This window comes from Simochromis diagramma, unplaced genomic scaffold, assembly GCF_900408965.1.
Source record: "Simochromis diagramma unplaced genomic scaffold, fSimDia1.1 OVJJ01000317.1, whole genome shotgun sequence".
In the NCBI taxonomy this organism is placed as follows: Eukaryota; Metazoa; Chordata; class Actinopteri; order Cichliformes; family Cichlidae; genus Simochromis; species Simochromis diagramma.
The window spans coordinates 411,031-428,605 of record NW_024386994.1 but is presented as its reverse complement, the minus strand read 5'-3'; the positions used below and the strand labels follow the sequence as shown (position 1 = coordinate 428,605).

The 17,575-nt window shown below is 40.6% G+C and overlaps 2 protein-coding genes across 2 annotated transcripts; one reads left to right on the top strand and one right to left on the bottom strand.

Annotated features, from left to right (window-relative positions):
* Window positions 1-4,278: 4,278 nt before the first annotated feature.
* Window positions 4,279-9,438, bottom strand: ccdc96 (coiled-coil domain containing 96). The gene is made up of 3 exons (XM_040040802.1): window positions 8,694-9,438; window positions 5,458-5,805; window positions 4,279-5,368 (listed from the first exon to the last, which is right to left on the bottom strand). The coding sequence occupies exons 1-3, from the start codon at window positions 9,414-9,416 to the stop codon at window positions 5,054-5,056; spliced, it is 1,386 nt and encodes a 461-aa protein (XP_039896736.1). The 5' UTR covers window positions 9,417-9,438; the 3' UTR covers window positions 4,279-5,053.
* A 181-nt stretch (window positions 9,439-9,619) lies between these two features.
* On the top strand, window positions 9,620-16,491 carry tada2b (transcriptional adaptor 2B). The gene is made up of 2 exons (XM_040040801.1): window positions 9,620-9,920; window positions 12,163-16,491. The coding sequence occupies exons 1-2, from the start codon at window positions 9,651-9,653 to the stop codon at window positions 13,372-13,374; spliced, it is 1,482 nt and encodes a 493-aa protein (XP_039896735.1). The 5' UTR covers window positions 9,620-9,650; the 3' UTR covers window positions 13,375-16,491.
* Window positions 16,492-17,575: the final 1,084 nt, after the last annotated feature.

Sequence of the window (17,575 nt, the reverse complement as noted above, 5' to 3'; positions counted from 1 at the left end):
CCTGGTCCAGCCCTAACAATATGCTTTAGCAAAAAGGAAAGTTTTAAGCCTAATCTTGAAAGTAGAGATAGTGTCTGTCTCCCGAATCCAAACTGGAAGCTGGTTCCACAGAAGAGGGGCCTGAAAACTGAAGGCTCTGCCTCCCATTCTACTTTTAAATACTCTAGGAACAACAAGTAGGCCTGCAGTGCGAGAGCGAAGTGCTCTAATAGGGTGATATGGTACTACAAGGTCATTAAGATAAGATGGGGCCTGATTATTTAAGACCTTGTATGTGAGGAGCAGGATTTTGAATTCAATTCTGGATTTAACAGGAAGCCAATGAAGGGAAGCCAAAACAGGAGAAATATGCTCTCTCTTTCTAGTCCCTGTCAGTACTCTTGCTGCAGCATTTTGGATTAGCTGAAGGCTTTTCAGTGAGTTTTTAGGACATCCTGATAATAATGAACTGCAGTAGTCCAGCCTGGAAGTAATGAATGCATGAACTAGTTATCAGCCATCCAGGTTTTTATGTCTTTAAGACATTCCTGCAGTTTAACTAATTGGTGTGTGTTATCTGGCTTCATAGACATATAGAGCTGGGTGTCGTCTGCATAGCAGTGAAAATGTATGCTATGTCTTCTAATGATGCTGCCTAAGGGAAGCATGTATAGTGTAAACAGAATTGGTCCTAGCACTGAACCCTGTGGAACTCCATAATTAACCTCAGTGTGTGAAGAGGACTCTCCATTTACATGTACAAATTGGAGTCTGTTAGATAGCTATGATACAAACCACTGCAGTACAAACCACCTGTAATACCTACAGCATGTTCTAATCGCTCTAATAGGATATTAGGGTCAACAGTATCGAATGCTGCACTAAGGTCTAGCAGGACAAGCACAGAGATGAGTCCACTGTCAGAGGCCATAAGAAGATCATTTGTAACCTTCACTAAAGCTGTTTCTGTGCTGTGATGAGCTCTGAAACCTGACTGAAACTCTTCAAAGAAGCCATTCCTCTGCAGCTGATCTGTTAGCTGTTTGACAACTACTCTTTCAAGGATTTTTGATATGAAAGGAAGGTTGGAGATTGGCCTATAATTAGCTAAGACTGCTGGGTCTAGAGATGGCTTTTTGAGTAAAGGTTTAACTACAGCCAGCTTGAAGGCCTGTGGTACATAGCCGATTATTAGAGATAGGTTGATCATATTTAAGATCGAAGAATTAATTAATGGCAGGACTTCTTTGAGCAGTTTTGTAGGAATGGGGTCTAAAAGACACGTTGATGGTTTGGAGGAAGTAATTATTGAAGTTAACTCAGAAAGATCAATTGGAGAAAAAGAGTCTAACTTAACATCAATGGTACTAAGAGTAGCTGTAGATAATATTACATCTGTGGGATGATTACTGGTAATTTTTTCTCTAATGATAACAATTTTAGTTGTGAAGAAGTTTGCTCAACAGAGCTCTGACTTTTTGTCAGCCTGGCTACAGTGCTGAAGAGAAACCTGGGGTTGTTCTTATTTTCTTCAAACAGTGACGAATAGTAAGATGTTCTGGCTTTGGGGAGGGCTTTCTTATAAAGCAGCAAACTATTTCTCCAGGCTAAATGATGATCCTCTAAATTTGTGTTTCCTCTAAAGTCCCGCCCCTGACTCTCTCTGATTGGTTTAGACTACGATAGGGTCATAATGTGTGCCTGTTGTTGACCACATGGAGACTTACTTAGTTTCTTTTTAGTCGCACATTTGAAAAATTTGCGACCAGATTGGTCGCACTCTAGAGCCCTGATTATATACTTTTTTCTAAAATAAAAGGCATTGGTTATAAATGGTAAATGGCCTGTATTTGTGTAGCGCATTACTTAGTCCCTAAGGACCCCAAAGCGCTTTACACTACATTCAGTCATCCACCAGTTCACACACACATTCACACACTGATGATGGCAAGCTACATTGTAGCAACAGCTGCCCTGGGGTACACTGACAGAGGCGAGGCTGCCGGACACTGGCGCCACCGGGCCCTCTGACCACCACCAGTAGGCAACGGGTGGAGTGTCTTGCCCAAGGACACAACGACCGGGACTGTCCAAGCCGGGGCTTGAACCGGCAACCTTCCAATTACAAGATGAACTGTCAATTCTTGAGCCAACTCTTGGTTGTTATAAACTGCCAGCCACACAACAAATAATGTATCAACTGATATCCTTCTATCCATGCAATTGTCTATAGGGTGTGTTATTTAAGCTGCTTTAGCCTGCCCACAGTTGCTGTGCACCTGCATGCCACCTAGCAATCCACATCTAACTATGTCCTTTATACCAACCCCCGGGCCTCGGACCGGTACCGGTCCGTGAGTCGTTTGGTACCGGGCCGCGAGAGTTGAGGCTCAGGTGTGAAATGTATGGTTTTCAGGGTTTTTATCAGTTTTCAGCATTATTTTGTTATCGTTTTTATCTTTAACTTGGTTTTCCTGGGTCTTTTCACGTGTGTTATGAATAAATCTTCTGTTTTTCGGTACGGGTACTAGTTTTATTTTGTTGTATTTATCCGCGACACCTTAAAGGCCGGTCCGTGAAAATAATGTTGGGCATAAACCGGTCCATGGCGCAAAAAAGGTTGGGGACCGCTGCTTTATACGCAGTTTCTGCTGTTCCTGATTTAATCATTGTCTTATCTTTGAAGCCTACTCTTTTCTGCACTGGGTCTTGGTGCTGTTTTCCATGTTTCAGATTCTCAATGTATGCAGAAAGGGTGGAGATATGTGCTGATGGTTTTTACATGTATATGGAAAGACAAGGAGCTTCCAAACAAATGAAATAAATGTGGTCGTCACTGAAATGTATTTTGTGTTAGGTTACAGTTATAAGGTTTGCCCTATAGAGATGTGCATTCACTAGGATGATTCTGTCTTTAAAAAAAAAGACTGAACCAAAGAAGGTTCTGTGCCTGAAGATTAAAAAAGTCACCTCAGTGTCCTATCAGCATCATGTAACTCTCGCTGTGACACCAGGGCCCGTATCCCTAAAGATTCTGAGAATCCTCTCAGAGAGCTCCTAACTTAACCTAAAAATTCCTTGCCAGGAGTTTTAGCTTAGAAGTGATTCCAGAACATTTTCAGTGAACTCTGAGCAAGGAATGGATGGAAAATCCTATCTTGGTGAGGAGGTGTGGTTGACCCCGTTGCTAGGTATGAGTCATCATTTCAAAAGCCGTGATTGGTTGATCCTACAAGTTTGATGGAAATGAGCTTTTGGTGATAATGAGCAAAGGATGTACCCTCAAATCAGTAAACATAATTATATACTCTAATCGTATGCTGACTGTAATTGTAAATAATATTTCACATTCAAGAAAATATCTGGAAAATGAATAGTAAGCTGTAGGGGTTATAGCCTAACATTAGAATCTAAAATATGTGAAAACTTAAACTCATTACACCCTGTTCAAATAATGATTCGTGTCTTATTTGCTCATATTAATATCCTAGCTGGCATATTTTGTACTTTCACTCCCATATGGACCCCGTTGAAAACAAGATGGCCTATCTCAAGGGGCTGTCCTTAATGAAGTAGAAATCACAACGTTACAAGTCCAGTGTGGTCTTAACGAGGGTAACACGGCTCAGCTTTTAGCAATGTCTGTGATTGCAGACCCAAGTCATCACTGCTGCATTGTTGCATTTTCCCGGTTGCCAAATACCTCAGGGTTGTGATTACTTTCGTCTCCGGTGTAATAGTGTTGTGGCGTCGAGTTGGTGAAGTAATTGCATCTCTAAGGAGATCCACCACAAACATGATTCCTGCACGATCCAATCTGTAGCATCTCAATAATTCCCTGTCATCCAGTGTTTGCAGAACATCTCTCCTGCCTCTTCTGTTGGCCATTTTGTGCAGCTGCTTAGGGGAACTCCTAAGCCACTAAAAGTCCTCTTCCCTGCTCTTAGCAGATCTCGCCTTAGGAGCCCTTTTAAGCGCTAGGAATCTTGAGGAATAGCTTTTATATTAACTGGGATTGTCGTGTCACTTTTAGGGGAAATTCTAAGAAAACGTCATGACTCTGGAAATTTTCTTAGAATTTGGCCGCTAGGAGCCACTTTTTGCACAAAGATTCTTTAGGGATACGGGCCCAGGTCTTTTACATTAAGTGTAAACTTGCAGTGTTAGAGACTGATTCATCAAAACCCCAGAATCTTCTGAGCTTCTGGGTTTCTAAATAATGGATTTCATACAATTGCTGTCAAAGTCTTTTTGTATTTTTAATCCATAAATAAATGTATTGTTATTCCAGTGTTTTTACTTTTAATTTTTCCATGTAATTTTGCACTGTCCGCTGCTGTAATAAAACAAATTTCCCACGCGTGGGACTAATAAAGGTTATCTTATCTTATCTTATGTATACACATAGAGGCTGTGAGACTGACTCATCTTTGTTGTCTATGTTGTATTTTTTTTTAATCGATCATGAATGTTTTGGTTATTTAATTTTATTCCAAGGAAAAACATATAAAAAAAAATTGAACACAAACTTTCTGGCTAGAAAGTCTATCAAAGATGTCAAGGTAACGTTTAAGAAGTATGAAACTTTGATTCAGCAGAGCCCGTTCCAGCTGTGGCAAAGTAGACACTGAGACAGAGAACCAGTCGCTCTCACATTTTCACCTACAGGCAATTCAGAATCACCTAATTATTCCCACACAGAAGCTGAAGCCAGCCGGGAGCTATAAATATACAACCTTCTATTTGTGAGGTGAAAGTATTAACCGCTATTGTGTTTTCTTTGTAAAATTCAATTAAATTAATTTTTTTCTTTTTACCACAGGACAAATACACCTTGTGGTAAAGCAAGTAAATTTTCATATAAAAATTACAAAAAGTCCACAAAAATGTATCTTTATTTCTATCAATGTTTTTAAGATTGCATTCAACATTATCTAAGATCTAAGATGATAATCTTTTTTGAAACTGTAAGGGCTAGTGCTCGTTCTCATTCCTGGTAGCTCCTTGTCAGCTACATGTGTTCTTCTCTCATTTTTTTCATAGCTTTTTGAAACCTGAGATAAAGTTTTAGTCATTATTGACTCTTCCACCCGCCACAGCTGAAGAGGATCTCGGCTTGCCGGCACTTCAGATGCTCTAGTTGTTCCTCCAGTTGGTCAGAGGCATTCACAGTATCCTCAAAGTCCTGCAGCAGGACCCTGTTGCCCAGCAGCCCACGCTGCTCCTTCAACCTCAGGTTTTGTCTGTGCAGGCGACTGTTTTCTTGCTTGACCCTGGTTAGGTGGTCCCTCTTCCCAGCCACCACGGCCTCCACCTCAGTCAGTTGCTCTCTCTTCACCTTGACCTCCATCTGGCACCAGCGCAGCTTCTCCTTTATATGTGACAGGCACTGATACAAGAGAGACAACAAATATCACTGCTATTGCTCATAATGAAAGAAATTAGAAGCAATCTGTATCCATGGATTTGTCAGCATACCTCCAAGCTACTGCTGATCTTCTTCTGCAGCTTTACTGATCCCTCGTGCTGCTTTTCGGCTTGTTTTTTCTGCTCTAGCTTCTCAGCCTGCAGCTGCTCAAACTGGATCTGTATGGGGTCCCTGTCATGTTCCTCCCCACGGCGGAGCTCTGCCTCCAGCTTGCAAATCTTCATATTCAACTTGATGTGCTTCAGCCGCAGTTTGATCAGCTCATCCTGCCGAAGCTGTTCAGCTCGCAGAGACGCCTCCACTTTGGCCCGAGCTGCTTCTTTACCCAGGCGTCTGCTTAGCATCTTCACAGCTGTATCCTGTTTCAGTGCCATCAGTGCTCGCCATTCATCTTCCACCTGAGGATGAAGATGAGACAGTTTTTGAGTGCATTAACAGTTTGCTAAATAATTTTAATAACAGGGCTATATGTACAGTCACTGTATTTTCAGTGTATTTTTTATTAAAATGACAGCAGATTTTTACTTAGTTTCAAGTTATATTTAACAAACGGTCTTTGTGCATCTTCCACAGCTTCCACTGTGTCTGCACAGTTCAGTATGCACTGCACATCCATCCAGCTTCCCTGCAAGTGTGCATGTGTGGCTCACTTGTGCCAATTTTCCCTGCAGAGACTGAGGTATCATATAAAAGCTTTTCCCTTTTTCTAAACATGCAAAAATAATGATAAGAAAATGAATACATAAAAAATGATTTACTGTTTCATGCATGTACTGTGCTAACGTCTGTGTGTCTAGTTCACCCATGTTTGAAGTGAAATTGAAGCCAACAAACACAAATAGATGGATTTTTGGTTCAAATGCAGCTAATCGGACTGCTGAACTGAAATATATCACCTTTTGCCCTTACAGAGCACTGTACTCATTCCATTAAAGTTGTATTTTTGTTGTGGACAGAATTCTCCAACACACACAATTACAAAAATAACACAATTGTAAGTGTTATCAACTTAATTAGGGTTGTAAGTCTTTCAATCATTTTGATCCACAATGACTGGAAACTGGAAAATTTTGCCATATCAAAACTGTGATTTTAAAATCTACTTACTTTTGTTTGTGTTTTTAACGTTGAATTCATATTTAAAATTAAGGACAACACTAATGAACCGGAGCCTGTATAGGCTACATTAAAAACAGTCTCAAGAAAAGATAACTGTGCCCCTGTGAAGACAGAATCAAAGCTGCTCTCTTTTCCTCATTTGTCCGCCTCTCTTGCAGATACATTTCAGTGGGTGTTACTGTGAACAGCAAGAACGGGGGCAGAACTGTGCTCATATTTGTGAGCAACTGAAAATGTTTTTGTCTCTTCTTTCTTGTACCTTAAGTGCATCAATTTCAGGTGACAAAAGATCATCGGTTTAATTAATCCTCTGTTGTTGTAATTTAGGCTCCTTTTTAAATACAGGCTGAGGAATGACTGAAGATTTCAGAAAGACTCACTGTAACTGTGTGCAGCTTTCTCTGCACATCTACTCTCAACAATGGCAGTAAAGTTGTAGCAAATCTAATCTCATGGAAAATAAATGTTTTATTGATAACTCTTCAGTCAGTTGAGGAACACTGGACATTACTGTATCGCAGAATTTCTCTTTTTACTTGTAGCTTGACTTTGATCTCTCGGGACTGTAATAAGTGCAGCTATTGTTCTGTTTGGCCTGTAAGAAGAGGCCTTATGGTGTAGACTGTGAATCATAATTTACATAACATGTTTCTTCCTAAAAGGTGTTGTGGGTTTGGTGTCCAAACAAAGAAGTGTGAAGCTGTTAAACAAGTCATGGAGTCAGTGATGGAGCCTAAAGTAGGTTCAAAGTCATGTAAAATAATGCCTCCATGGCAATCAGCATCAGCGGGGTTTTTTTAGGATTTACATTTAAAGTGTAAAATGAAACTCCAGTTCCTGACGGAAACTGTGGCTTTTTTCAGTTAACTAAAGTTATTTTCTTTTTCTTTTAAAGCTAAAATGTATTTAGTCACATAAACACTTTATATCACATTGTTGTTGTTTTTAAAAGTGGACCTAAATGTGCCTGTTGAAAATGTGTCTTTGCAGAACAGACAGAATGTGGAATCCAGCTTTCTGGAAAATCCAACTTACAAGCAACAGGAGTGAGTGATTAAAGTCTTAGCAATTTTTAGACCATCTGATTGATGAAAGGTTAAAGGTTTCAGTTTTTTATAATCCTTCTGGCTTGTTTAAGGGTTAAGATTCGGAGTCAAGGTTATGGTCAGTTTAGGGCAAGCAGGCAAACCTGTGCGTCCTGTCCGATGACAAAAGTTATGCCACAGCAACACCAGTAGAGTCACGAAGGCAGAAGTTATAAAACCCGCTTTAGGGCGGAGTGTGTTTCTTTCCAACTGTCAAGTGCTTGCGACCAAAAAAGCGACTGGACTTCTTTAAGTTTGTTGAAGATGATTCAGCTCTCATTCGATAAGCTTCTTGAGTTCTAAGATCAAAGATGGAGAGTCAGAAGTATTTAAGCCCTTGATTATGTGGCTCACCACATGAGCTAAGGTGTGAAAACGGGTGTGTGTGAGATATCTGCAGAGGTTTTGGATGAAACCATTGGGAGATATTGCCTCAAACTATCATGTGGCGCTTGGGAAGGTATCTCAAAAATGGATTATAGATGGCAGACAGTTGGAGTCGTAAGCCACCTCCTCTGTTCAAAGAGGGTCGTTAATAACAGTTGGACACAGATGGCTTCTTTCACTCCTCTTTAGAACCAAAATGTAAACATTAGCATCCTTGAAAGAGTGACCTTTGTCCTTTAGATGCAGATGTATCTAAAGGTTCTGATTGGGGCTTTCAGTAAATTTCCACTAAATTATAGCCAGTATTTGCCCCCTCCAGGCCCAACACTGGTAACAGAAGTGGGATGCAGATAAAGATTGAGTGGGGAACAATGAAGTGTGAAACAACTACTGATTAGTAAACGACACTTGACCTGTTGAATAGTAGTCGAAAAGGATTCTGTCTGAAAGCATAACAAAACAGAGACAGAATTTTTAATGAAATCAGACCCATCTGATTTCTTTCAGTTTTTATGAACTCTGGAGTTAAACCAAACAACAATAAATCACATCATCTATGACCTACCAGATACCGAGAGAGACTGAAGCTTTAATAGACTGGAAGTTTAATTGTTATTGTGTTACTGCAGATGTGAATATGGGATGTAAAACTGTGCTTTAATGTAAATAACACAATCCCTTAAAACAACACCAACCTTGCCCAGCTGCTCCTGGGACTGTAGCCTCAGGTCCTCTGCCTGACGCTGGGCTGCCTCTGATTCAGCACGGAGCTGCTGCTTCAGGTCAGTCAGGGTGTTGATGTACCTCTCGTACTCCTGCAGCTGCTCTGACACAGGCTTCTCGCCCTCCAGCTGGACACTGTCCCCAGCCTTCTTGAAGTATTGTGCCAGTTTCATCTGCAGCTGGCTGCTGTTATGCCTGGCCTTATCTCGCTCCTTGCACACCTCCTGGAGGAGCTGTCTATATTCTTTGTACTTTATGTTTAGTTTTTGTACACATGCAGATGTGGCTCCCTCTTTTTCAGCCTCTTCATCTTCGTGGTGTAGAGGGCTGGAGATCTCCGTGTCCTGAGTCTCAGGATGTAGCTTCAGAGCGTCATCGTGGTAAGTGCTGTTCATCTCAGAAACCGCACTTTCTTCGTGGCACAGTGGCTGTTCTTTGACTTTAATCATCACATCAAACTCAGTGCAGAGCTCATCTTCACTTTTGGCTTCTGGTTCAAAAGTGGCGGCCTCTTCAGCAGAGAACTCTTCTGTGACTTTCCCGCTGTCACAGTGCTTTTCTTCAGGGTCTGATGTGGGCATTTCAGCTGAGACAGCTTCATTTTTATCCCCACTAACAGTAATAAAATTCTCCTCTGTGTCTCTGTCACTGTGAATTCTTACCTTATTTTCTCCCTCTCCCGCCTCTTTGTCCATTTTTAATAATATTTACTTTGTATACAGAGGTAAGGCTCGTGCAGTTCTGTGGTCAATGAAACTGTTCGTTTTGTTTCGGTTGTCCTGGAAACTAAGCAGAAGGGCCAATCACAGGAGCCCTGAGCCATTCTCATTAATATTTATAAGCAGGATGTGAGTAGCTCGCGCTGCGAGGCTCGCTGTACGCAGGCGCGAAGGTTTGCCTCCAACAACAAGAAGCAGACGCCAGGCAAGATGGCCGACTTGGGGAAGAAGTACTGCGTTAACTGCCTTGCAGATGTTACAAACCTGCGGCTTCGCTGCACCGAGTGCCCTGATATCGAGCTGTGCCCAGAGTGCTTCTCAGCGGGCGCTGAAATCGGTAATCACCGGAGATGGCACGGCTACCAGCAGGTCGACGGCGGTCGGTTCTCTCTCTGGGGTACAGAGGCAGAAGGAGGGTGGACCAGCAGGGAAGAGCAGTCGCTACTCGATGCTATCGAGCAGTATGGATTTGGAAACTGGGTACATCACTTTTTAAGTTATTTTTCTGACCTTTAGAGCTTTCTATACAAACTCATAGGGAGTTTCGTTGTGTCTAGTGCTTAGAAAAGAAAAAACAAAGAAGAGCAGTAGGCTTGTAGCGGTAATATAAGAATAACGCTAATGACCTTTGAGATAACAATGATTTTTTTCTTCTTATTTTCGTTGTTATCGTTGTACATAATTTTCGAGACGTTATAAACAGAAGAAAAGCCCGAATAAAATAGATTTGAGAATAGTGTTAAAATTTACTTTAAGAAACGTGGAATGTCAACAACACGTCGCATAAAAAGGAAAAATAATCGTAATTATCACTCAATAATTGTATTGCTCTGAGTCACAAAACAACAAGGGGCAAAACAGGAAGCAAATAAGTAAGGAAAAACTATATTGTTATGTAGTAAGTAGTAATTAACTCCTTATTAACTGAAACCTAACCCGAAACTTGTGTTACAATGCAGCATATTAAAGAAACATGTAAAGTGTATCAACCTCTGAATTAAAAGTGTACCAAAGACCAACGGTTTTGATATCAGACTAATGGAATCTACACAAATGTTAAATTATTTTCCATAATATCCCACGAACATTAGCATTCTTGAAAGAGTGACCTTTGTCCTTTAGATGCAGATGTATCTAAAGGTTCTGATTGGGGCTTTCAGTAAATTTCCACTAAATTATAGCCAGTATTTGCCCCCTCCAGGCCCAACACTGGTAACAGAAGTGGGATGCAGATAAAGATTGAGTGGGGAACAATGAAGTGTGAAACAACTACTGATTAGTAAACGACACTTGACCTGTTGAATAGTAGTCGAAAAGGATTCTGTCTGAAAGCATAAAAAAACAGAGACAGAATTTTTAATGAAATCTGATTTCTTTCAGTTTTTATAAACACTGGAGTTAAACCAAACAACAATAAATCACATCATCTATGACCTACCAGATACTGAGGGAGACTGAAGCTTTAATAGACTGGAAGTTTAATTGTTATTGTGCTACTGCAGATGTGAATATGGGATGTAAAACTGTGCTTTAATGTAAAAAACACAATCCCTTAAAACAACACCAACCTTGCCCAGCTGCTCCTGGGACTGTAGCCTCAGGTCCTCTGCCTGACGCTGGGCTGCCTCTGATTCAGCACAGAGCTGCTGCTTCAGGTCAGTCAGGGTGTTGATGTACCTCTCGTACTCCTGCAGCTGCTCTGACACAGGCTTCTCGCCCTCCAGCTTGAGTCACAGTGCTTTTTAGTGCCTACTTTAGCTTAGAGATTCATTCAAAACTCTATTTTTATAAGACAATTGACAAAAAAGAGCACAAAAGAAAGAAAACAGCAGAGAAAGACCACAGAGATGCTTGTGGATGGAGGGTATGCAAAGGGTGAGATGGAGGCGGAAGATCTACTTTAGTGCCCCCTGAAACAAAGTCAGAAGACAAGGAAAGGGGAAAGAAAGAATACTTCTGTGTAAACACAGAAAGCAAAGTAATGTAACTGTAATCAAATCTCATTTTTCATAATGCAAAAGCGTATCAATCTATTTTGTTATCAACTTATCCATCTCAAGGTCAGTAGAGGGTTGAAACCTATCCCAGGGGTCAAAGGGCCAAAAACCAAGGCTAACATTTAAGAGTGGAATAGTGTCACGAAAAGTTTGCTGGATATGTTACAGATATGCAGAGTTATCTTGTGGTACGAACCAACCACCACCAAGTGATGTTTAATTTACTCAAGTATAAAATAAATTTTTGCATGTCAAACGGTCAGAAAAATGCTCAGACATCTGTTAATGTACAGACTCCTCTTAAGTATATGTGGACCAGTTACACTTCACCTCCAAAGCCCCATTTACAGTCAATTACAAAGTGCATATGGCTTATGTGTAGCATATTAGAATATTTGTCTGTGTAAAATAAATTATATTAAGTTTGACTTACTTGGAAGTTTTTAGATAAAATTATGCACCCCTATAATGCATCAGAAAATGTACATTTTCAAATATTTCATGGTGATGTCTACAGTTTACTTGTTTAATTTTAAAAACAACCCAAAATTGAAAAGCAGAAAATATGAATATTTAAATATCAATGATGAGAATTCTAAACCATTTTCTCTTGAACAGCTAAACAGATTGTTTGAGCATCACTTTTTCATCTTCTAGTATAACATAGAAAAATACAATGGTGTAGGTGTCCTCTTAGTAACAACTTCCTTTTTGTGACCTTTCAGGAGGACATGGCTGATCATGTTGGAGCATCCCGGACTCCTCAGGAAGTCATGGAACATTATGTCACCATGTACATCCATGGAAACCTGGGGAAGGCCTGTATCCCTGACAGTATTCCAAACCGGGTGACCGATCACACCTGCCCGAGCGGAGGGCCCCTGTCGCCCAGCCTGACCACTCCGCTCCCTCCGCTGGATATCAGCTTGGTGGAGCAACAGCAGCTGGGCTACATGCCACTACGTGATGACTATGAGATTGAGTATGACCAGGACGCGGAGAAGCTCATCAGCGGACTGTGTGTCAACTACGATGATGAGGACGTGGAAATTGAAATGAAGCGTGCCCATGTGGACATGTATGTGCGTAAGCTCAGAGAACGCCAGCGGCGTAAGAACATCGCTCGTGACTACAACCTGGTGCCTTCATTTTTGGGCCGAGATAAGAAGGACAAGGAGAAGGACAAAACAGGGATGTTGGGAGTCGTAGGAAGTGCAGCTGGCGTGAGTGGGACAGGGGCTGGTGGTGGTGCAGTCGGATCAGGATCCATGACGGCATCGGGAGCAGGTCCTCTCCCAAGTACACCTAAAAGAAAAATCACCAAGGAAGAGAAGGAGCAGCGGGTGAGGCTGCGAGCGCTTTGCCAGTTCATGGCCCATCGGGAGTTTGAAGAGTTCTTTGAGAACATGCATAAAGAGCGAATGCTGAGGGCCAAGGTGCGCGAGCTGCAGCGCTACCGCCGAAACGGCATCACACGCCTGGAGGAGTCAGCGGAATACGAAGCAGCACGCCACAAACGGGAGAAACGCAAAGAGAACAAAAGTGTGGTCACCTCAAAGCGGGGCAGCTCGGGAGGAGGAGGGCTTGGTTCTGGGATGGGGCTCGGGGGTGGAGCTGGAGGAGGAGGAGGCGTTGCTGGAGGACTAGGGGTTGGAGGTGGGATCAAAGAAGAGGGCAAAGATGGTGAGTTTGCTGCCATTGAGAATCTGACAGGCTTCGAGCTGCTGTCAGACAGGGAGAAGGTGCTGTGCAACTCTCTCAACCTCAGCCCGGCACGCTACCTGACTGTCAAAACCATCATCATCAAAGATCACCTGCAGAAAAGGCAGGGCATTCCTGCCAAGAGCCGAATGCCCAGCTACCTGGATAAGGTTCTTAAGAAGCGCATTCTCACCTTCCTCACAGAAAGTGGCTGGATATCCCGAGACACCTCTTAGCAGTCCATCGTTGCTCAGGAAATTATAAACAGATAAGCTATAAGCGCTGGAGGCAGGAAAAACTACTGGTTTTCACCATTTTTTTTTCAGGAGTGACCTTGTAAATATGTACGTTGAAAAGAAATAAGATGCCCAACTGGAGAAAAAAATATTTTCATATAAGGGCAAGGAACAAAACTGCCTATATTTTTGCATTTGGAAAGGAACAGGGGATTAATACAGCTGTGTGGGTTACAGTACTTTCTATTCTAAATGTTTTGACAAAATAATAACTGCAGTGTTAACACTTGCAGGTATTACAGAGCTGCTTTGGTGTTGTTACAGCAGGTACACTGAAGGTAGAAATAATGTAATGAACGCAACCGGCGACAGGGCAAATAACCTTCATGCTGAAAAGAAAAGTAAATAACAAAATTGGATTTGATGATAAACTCTTATCCCATTGGTGGCTGCAAAATAAGGTGATTGGGGAAAGAAACACAAAGAAAAAAGCTCCAAAAACCAGGGTTTGCCCATAACCTGGCTGGTTTTAGCGCAAACTTAATTAGATAGCCTAATATTAGTTAGAGCGGGCTCGCTGAAGTTTACAGTCATTATCGGCCTATCAGAGTTTGCAGTTTGCACCAAATGCCGAGTACAATAATGAATACAAAAAGATGAGTTTCCACAGGTCCCTTCGACTTCATTCCTACCCATACCTTTCGGTGGATGTCATTGCTAGCCTATCACTGCTTACTTAGATTAGCTAGAGCTTGACCTGCTGCAGGTGGCTGATTGCTGTATATCTTCCCCCAAATTTTTTTTTTTACCAAATACCGATGCAGAAATTTAATTTAGAGTTTTTGCAGGAGAGTGTGCTCCAACATCCATTCCATACAATACTCCCAGTACATGTAGCAGAGTAGAAACTAGTTTGAGAAATACATTGCTGGATAATTAAAGCGAAGCAAAACAAAAAACGACACCCGTTATTGTCCCTTTTTAATGTAACTAACATAAAGAATTTATATGTGTATATTTATATTAAACAAATATTGACCAGTATATCAATATTGGAATCTTTTCTTATTCCTAAACATGACCCTTAAAAATCCACTAAGGCTAATATCAGCAGTGTCACCGCAGGTTTGAAAAAAATGACAAGAAATGCCAAAGAAGAGATCATAGTCAACGCCAGTCACACTCTGTCCACCAGAGGGCACTGCCAGGCTTATTTTTAACCTGTAAAAAGTCCAATTCAGAATGTATTTTTGTTTGATAGCTAATTTAAAAAGATCCTGTTTAAATATTTTTTTTAAACAAATTTAAGTTAAAATTATGTATGGCTTACATTTGTTTTAAAGCCCCTAAAATCTCAGCGTGAAGTATTTTCTATATTTAAAAAGAATATTTTCTTTCAACCTTCTATGTTGTAGAAAATGTAAGTGGAGCGATTTGATTGACTGCGTCAGCAACCCACCAATAACTGTTGTATTCCTTTTAGTTTGTCCTGAGGAAAGTGTGGGTTCAGCTTTAAAACTTTAAATATTTTACAGTCCACGTGCTGTACTACAGATGATAGGACTTTAAAAGTACAAGACTGCTGTTTACCGAGTGAGTACACAGAGCTAATACATCATCACAACGTTGCACCTTAAGGTTTAAGGTTCAATAGTCTTATAGCTGACCACATTTACAGCTGCCCAACAAGGCTGATGTGCAGCCTATCAATATGCTTTCACTTCACTTTTTACATTGGCTAAAAGTAGAAGCAGAACAGTGGCACTGTGTGGCATTATTTTCTTTTGTATTGCTTTTTTTGGCGACCCAAGCTGAAAATTAGTTGTCTCACAGCTGAAGCAGGAGTACGTTTAAAAACAAAAGAATTAGAAGGACAAGAGGTAGTGTGGGTGTTACCTGTGCTGGAAAATGTCTAGATTCACATTCTCTTCTTTTCTTTGTCTGTAGCTGACTAAAATTTAGCTTCCTGGATGGAGCGGGGATAGTCATGCAGGGCATTGTTTTTGTAGTGTCGCTTTAAACGTGGAGCGTTGCGTTGTTTTGTTTATTACAATGTAGCGTCTAAGATTGTAAGGTTCCGCTCTAAGCTTGAGGATCATTTGTGCAGGGTGTTAAATTTCACTTACATGTTAACAACATTCGTGGCCAAAGGAGCTTCATTATGCTAAATGCTACAGCTGATTTTTTTGATTGTCAACAAAGTCTTATGAAAAGACCCTGACAATCAGTCAGTGTATCACACAAATAGTGTGTGTCTGTTGCACTGATGAGTACAAACAGTCCAACGTACATTGTCCGCCTGTAACCAGCTAGAGTACCAAATGTGTATCGATCTGCAGCAGGAAATAGTCCCTCTTATTTACAGTATGCAGAAAACACTGAAAATTTTTCATTCAAGCAGATTTCTTTAGGTCATGGATATTGTTTTCGGGTCCACTCCTGTACATTGTTGTAACCCTTAGCTAACATGTTCCTACTGGATTTGAATGTGTTCATTGGCTGTAGTGGGTTTCCAGAAGATGCTGGTTGAACGTTAGATGAGTTTTCTGTTGATTTTGCAAAATTATATAATAAGCATTTTTCAGAGCCTCTGGCCCAGAATGTTTTTCGAAGGTGATGCTGAAACCAACTGGTCATTTTTCTTTAATTGTCACTTTTTCTTTTTTTCAGGTTTGCACGTGCAACTAACTGTTCTAGATTGTTCCAAAATGGTGTGTTTTTATATTAAAGTCTCCATCAAAAATGTGGAAACTGAAGAATTTTTGTTCTCATTGGGAAAATACTTTTTGTAAGGGGGATTTGCTGACTTTACATTACCAAATGTAAATATCTTTATAAGATAAATTTTAGGGGAGGGGAGAACTATGCTGACCTGTGAAATGTACAGTATTTTATGTCATGAAATTTTTATAGCTTTTTGTAATTAAAAAAAAAAAGTTTTTGGAATCGCAAAGAAGAAGAGGTTTTGGTTCTAGTCGTGGCATGCTGTCGAGCTGTCCTAAATCTTGTTGCCCGTCTCATTATGTTGAGTTGTTTTGCTGTTCTGTTACTTTGTTGTTGAAAATGACAAAGTATCTGTGGAGATGTATTAAAAGTGCAAATACTTTATCATTCTAAGTGGTCGTGTTTCAGTGTAAATCTGATCTTTCAAAAACTAACACAAAATGCCAGAATTGTTTGAGTCACAAAGAGAGGGTTTGTTACTTGTATAGCTGACCTAACGTCCACACCAGGGCAGAATATAAATGAGGTGACAGAAGTTTCAATGATCCCTTTCACTGGAAAAGAAGACTTGATATGAGAAAGCAAGAATAGAATGGACTAACTGTAGTAACGTGTCAACCACGCAATAAAAAATGTAACAAGTAAAACTAAACGCGCTATATAAATGCAATCCATTATTAATATTATTATTAAACTGAAAAGGAAGAAAAATAAGTTTCTTTTTTTTTTATTTTTTACTGTAATCATCCTGTCCTGCAGGTTTTAGATGTGTACTTCATCCAACACAGCTGATTTAAATGACTAAATTACCTCCTCAACATGTCTTGTAGTTCTCCAGAGGCCTGGTAATGAACTAATCATTTGATTCAGGTGTGTTGACCCAGGGTGAGATGTAAAACCTGCAGGACAGCAGCCTTTGAGGCCTGGAGTTGGATACCCCTGCTCTAGGGCATTGCCATTCTGGTGATCTGAAAATGTACACACAATGAGAAAAAGGGTGGCTCTGACTCAGAAGCTGGGGAAGACTGTCATTCCCACAATGAAGCACATCTTGCTATGTCTGCATACATGATGTTTATTTTGCACATTAAAAAAAAAAAAAGAAGTGATATTTAATCATATGAGAAATTAGCAGCTGAAACCTTGAATTTTGTAACTAAAGTAAGTCACGAGCATGACTTCTTTACAGTGCTTTGTGGAACCAGAACTGCCCCCTGCTGGCCACGGGAAACAAAGCTTTAAGGGACTTCCACAGTGACCTACTTTTCAGATCTGGGAAGCATATACATCTTTTAGTTAGTTTATGGAACAAATAAAAGTACAGACAGCTTTACAAGCTTACTCTGGTATTAAAGAAACCTAAGGTCAGTTCTGGAGTTATAAATGCATTAGATATTAGAATGGACACAACTGCTAATTATATCCTTGAGAGAAAAAAATAATAATTAATTAATTAATTACAGATGTAAACTGATTA

Excerpts from the sequence above, each read along its gene's own strand:
- ccdc96 (XM_040040802.1), bottom strand. The coding sequence starts at position 9,416 with ATGGACAAAGAGGCGGGAGAGGGAGAAAATAAGGTAAGAATTCACAGT. Across the intron at positions 5,806-8,693 it reads CCCAGGAGCAGCTGGGCAAG|GTGGAAGATGAATGGCGAGC; the intron begins GTTGGTGTTGTT and ends CTTCATCCTCAG. Across the intron at positions 5,369-5,457 it reads AGATCAGCAGTAGCTTGGAG|TGCCTGTCACATATAAAGGA; the intron begins GTATGCTGACAA and ends CTCTTGTATCAG.
- tada2b (XM_040040801.1), top strand. The coding sequence starts at position 9,651 with ATGGCCGACTTGGGGAAGAAGTACTGCGTTAACTGCCTTGCAGATGTT. Across the intron at positions 9,921-12,162 it reads AGTATGGATTTGGAAACTGG|GAGGACATGGCTGATCATGT; the intron begins GTACATCACTTT and ends GTGACCTTTCAG.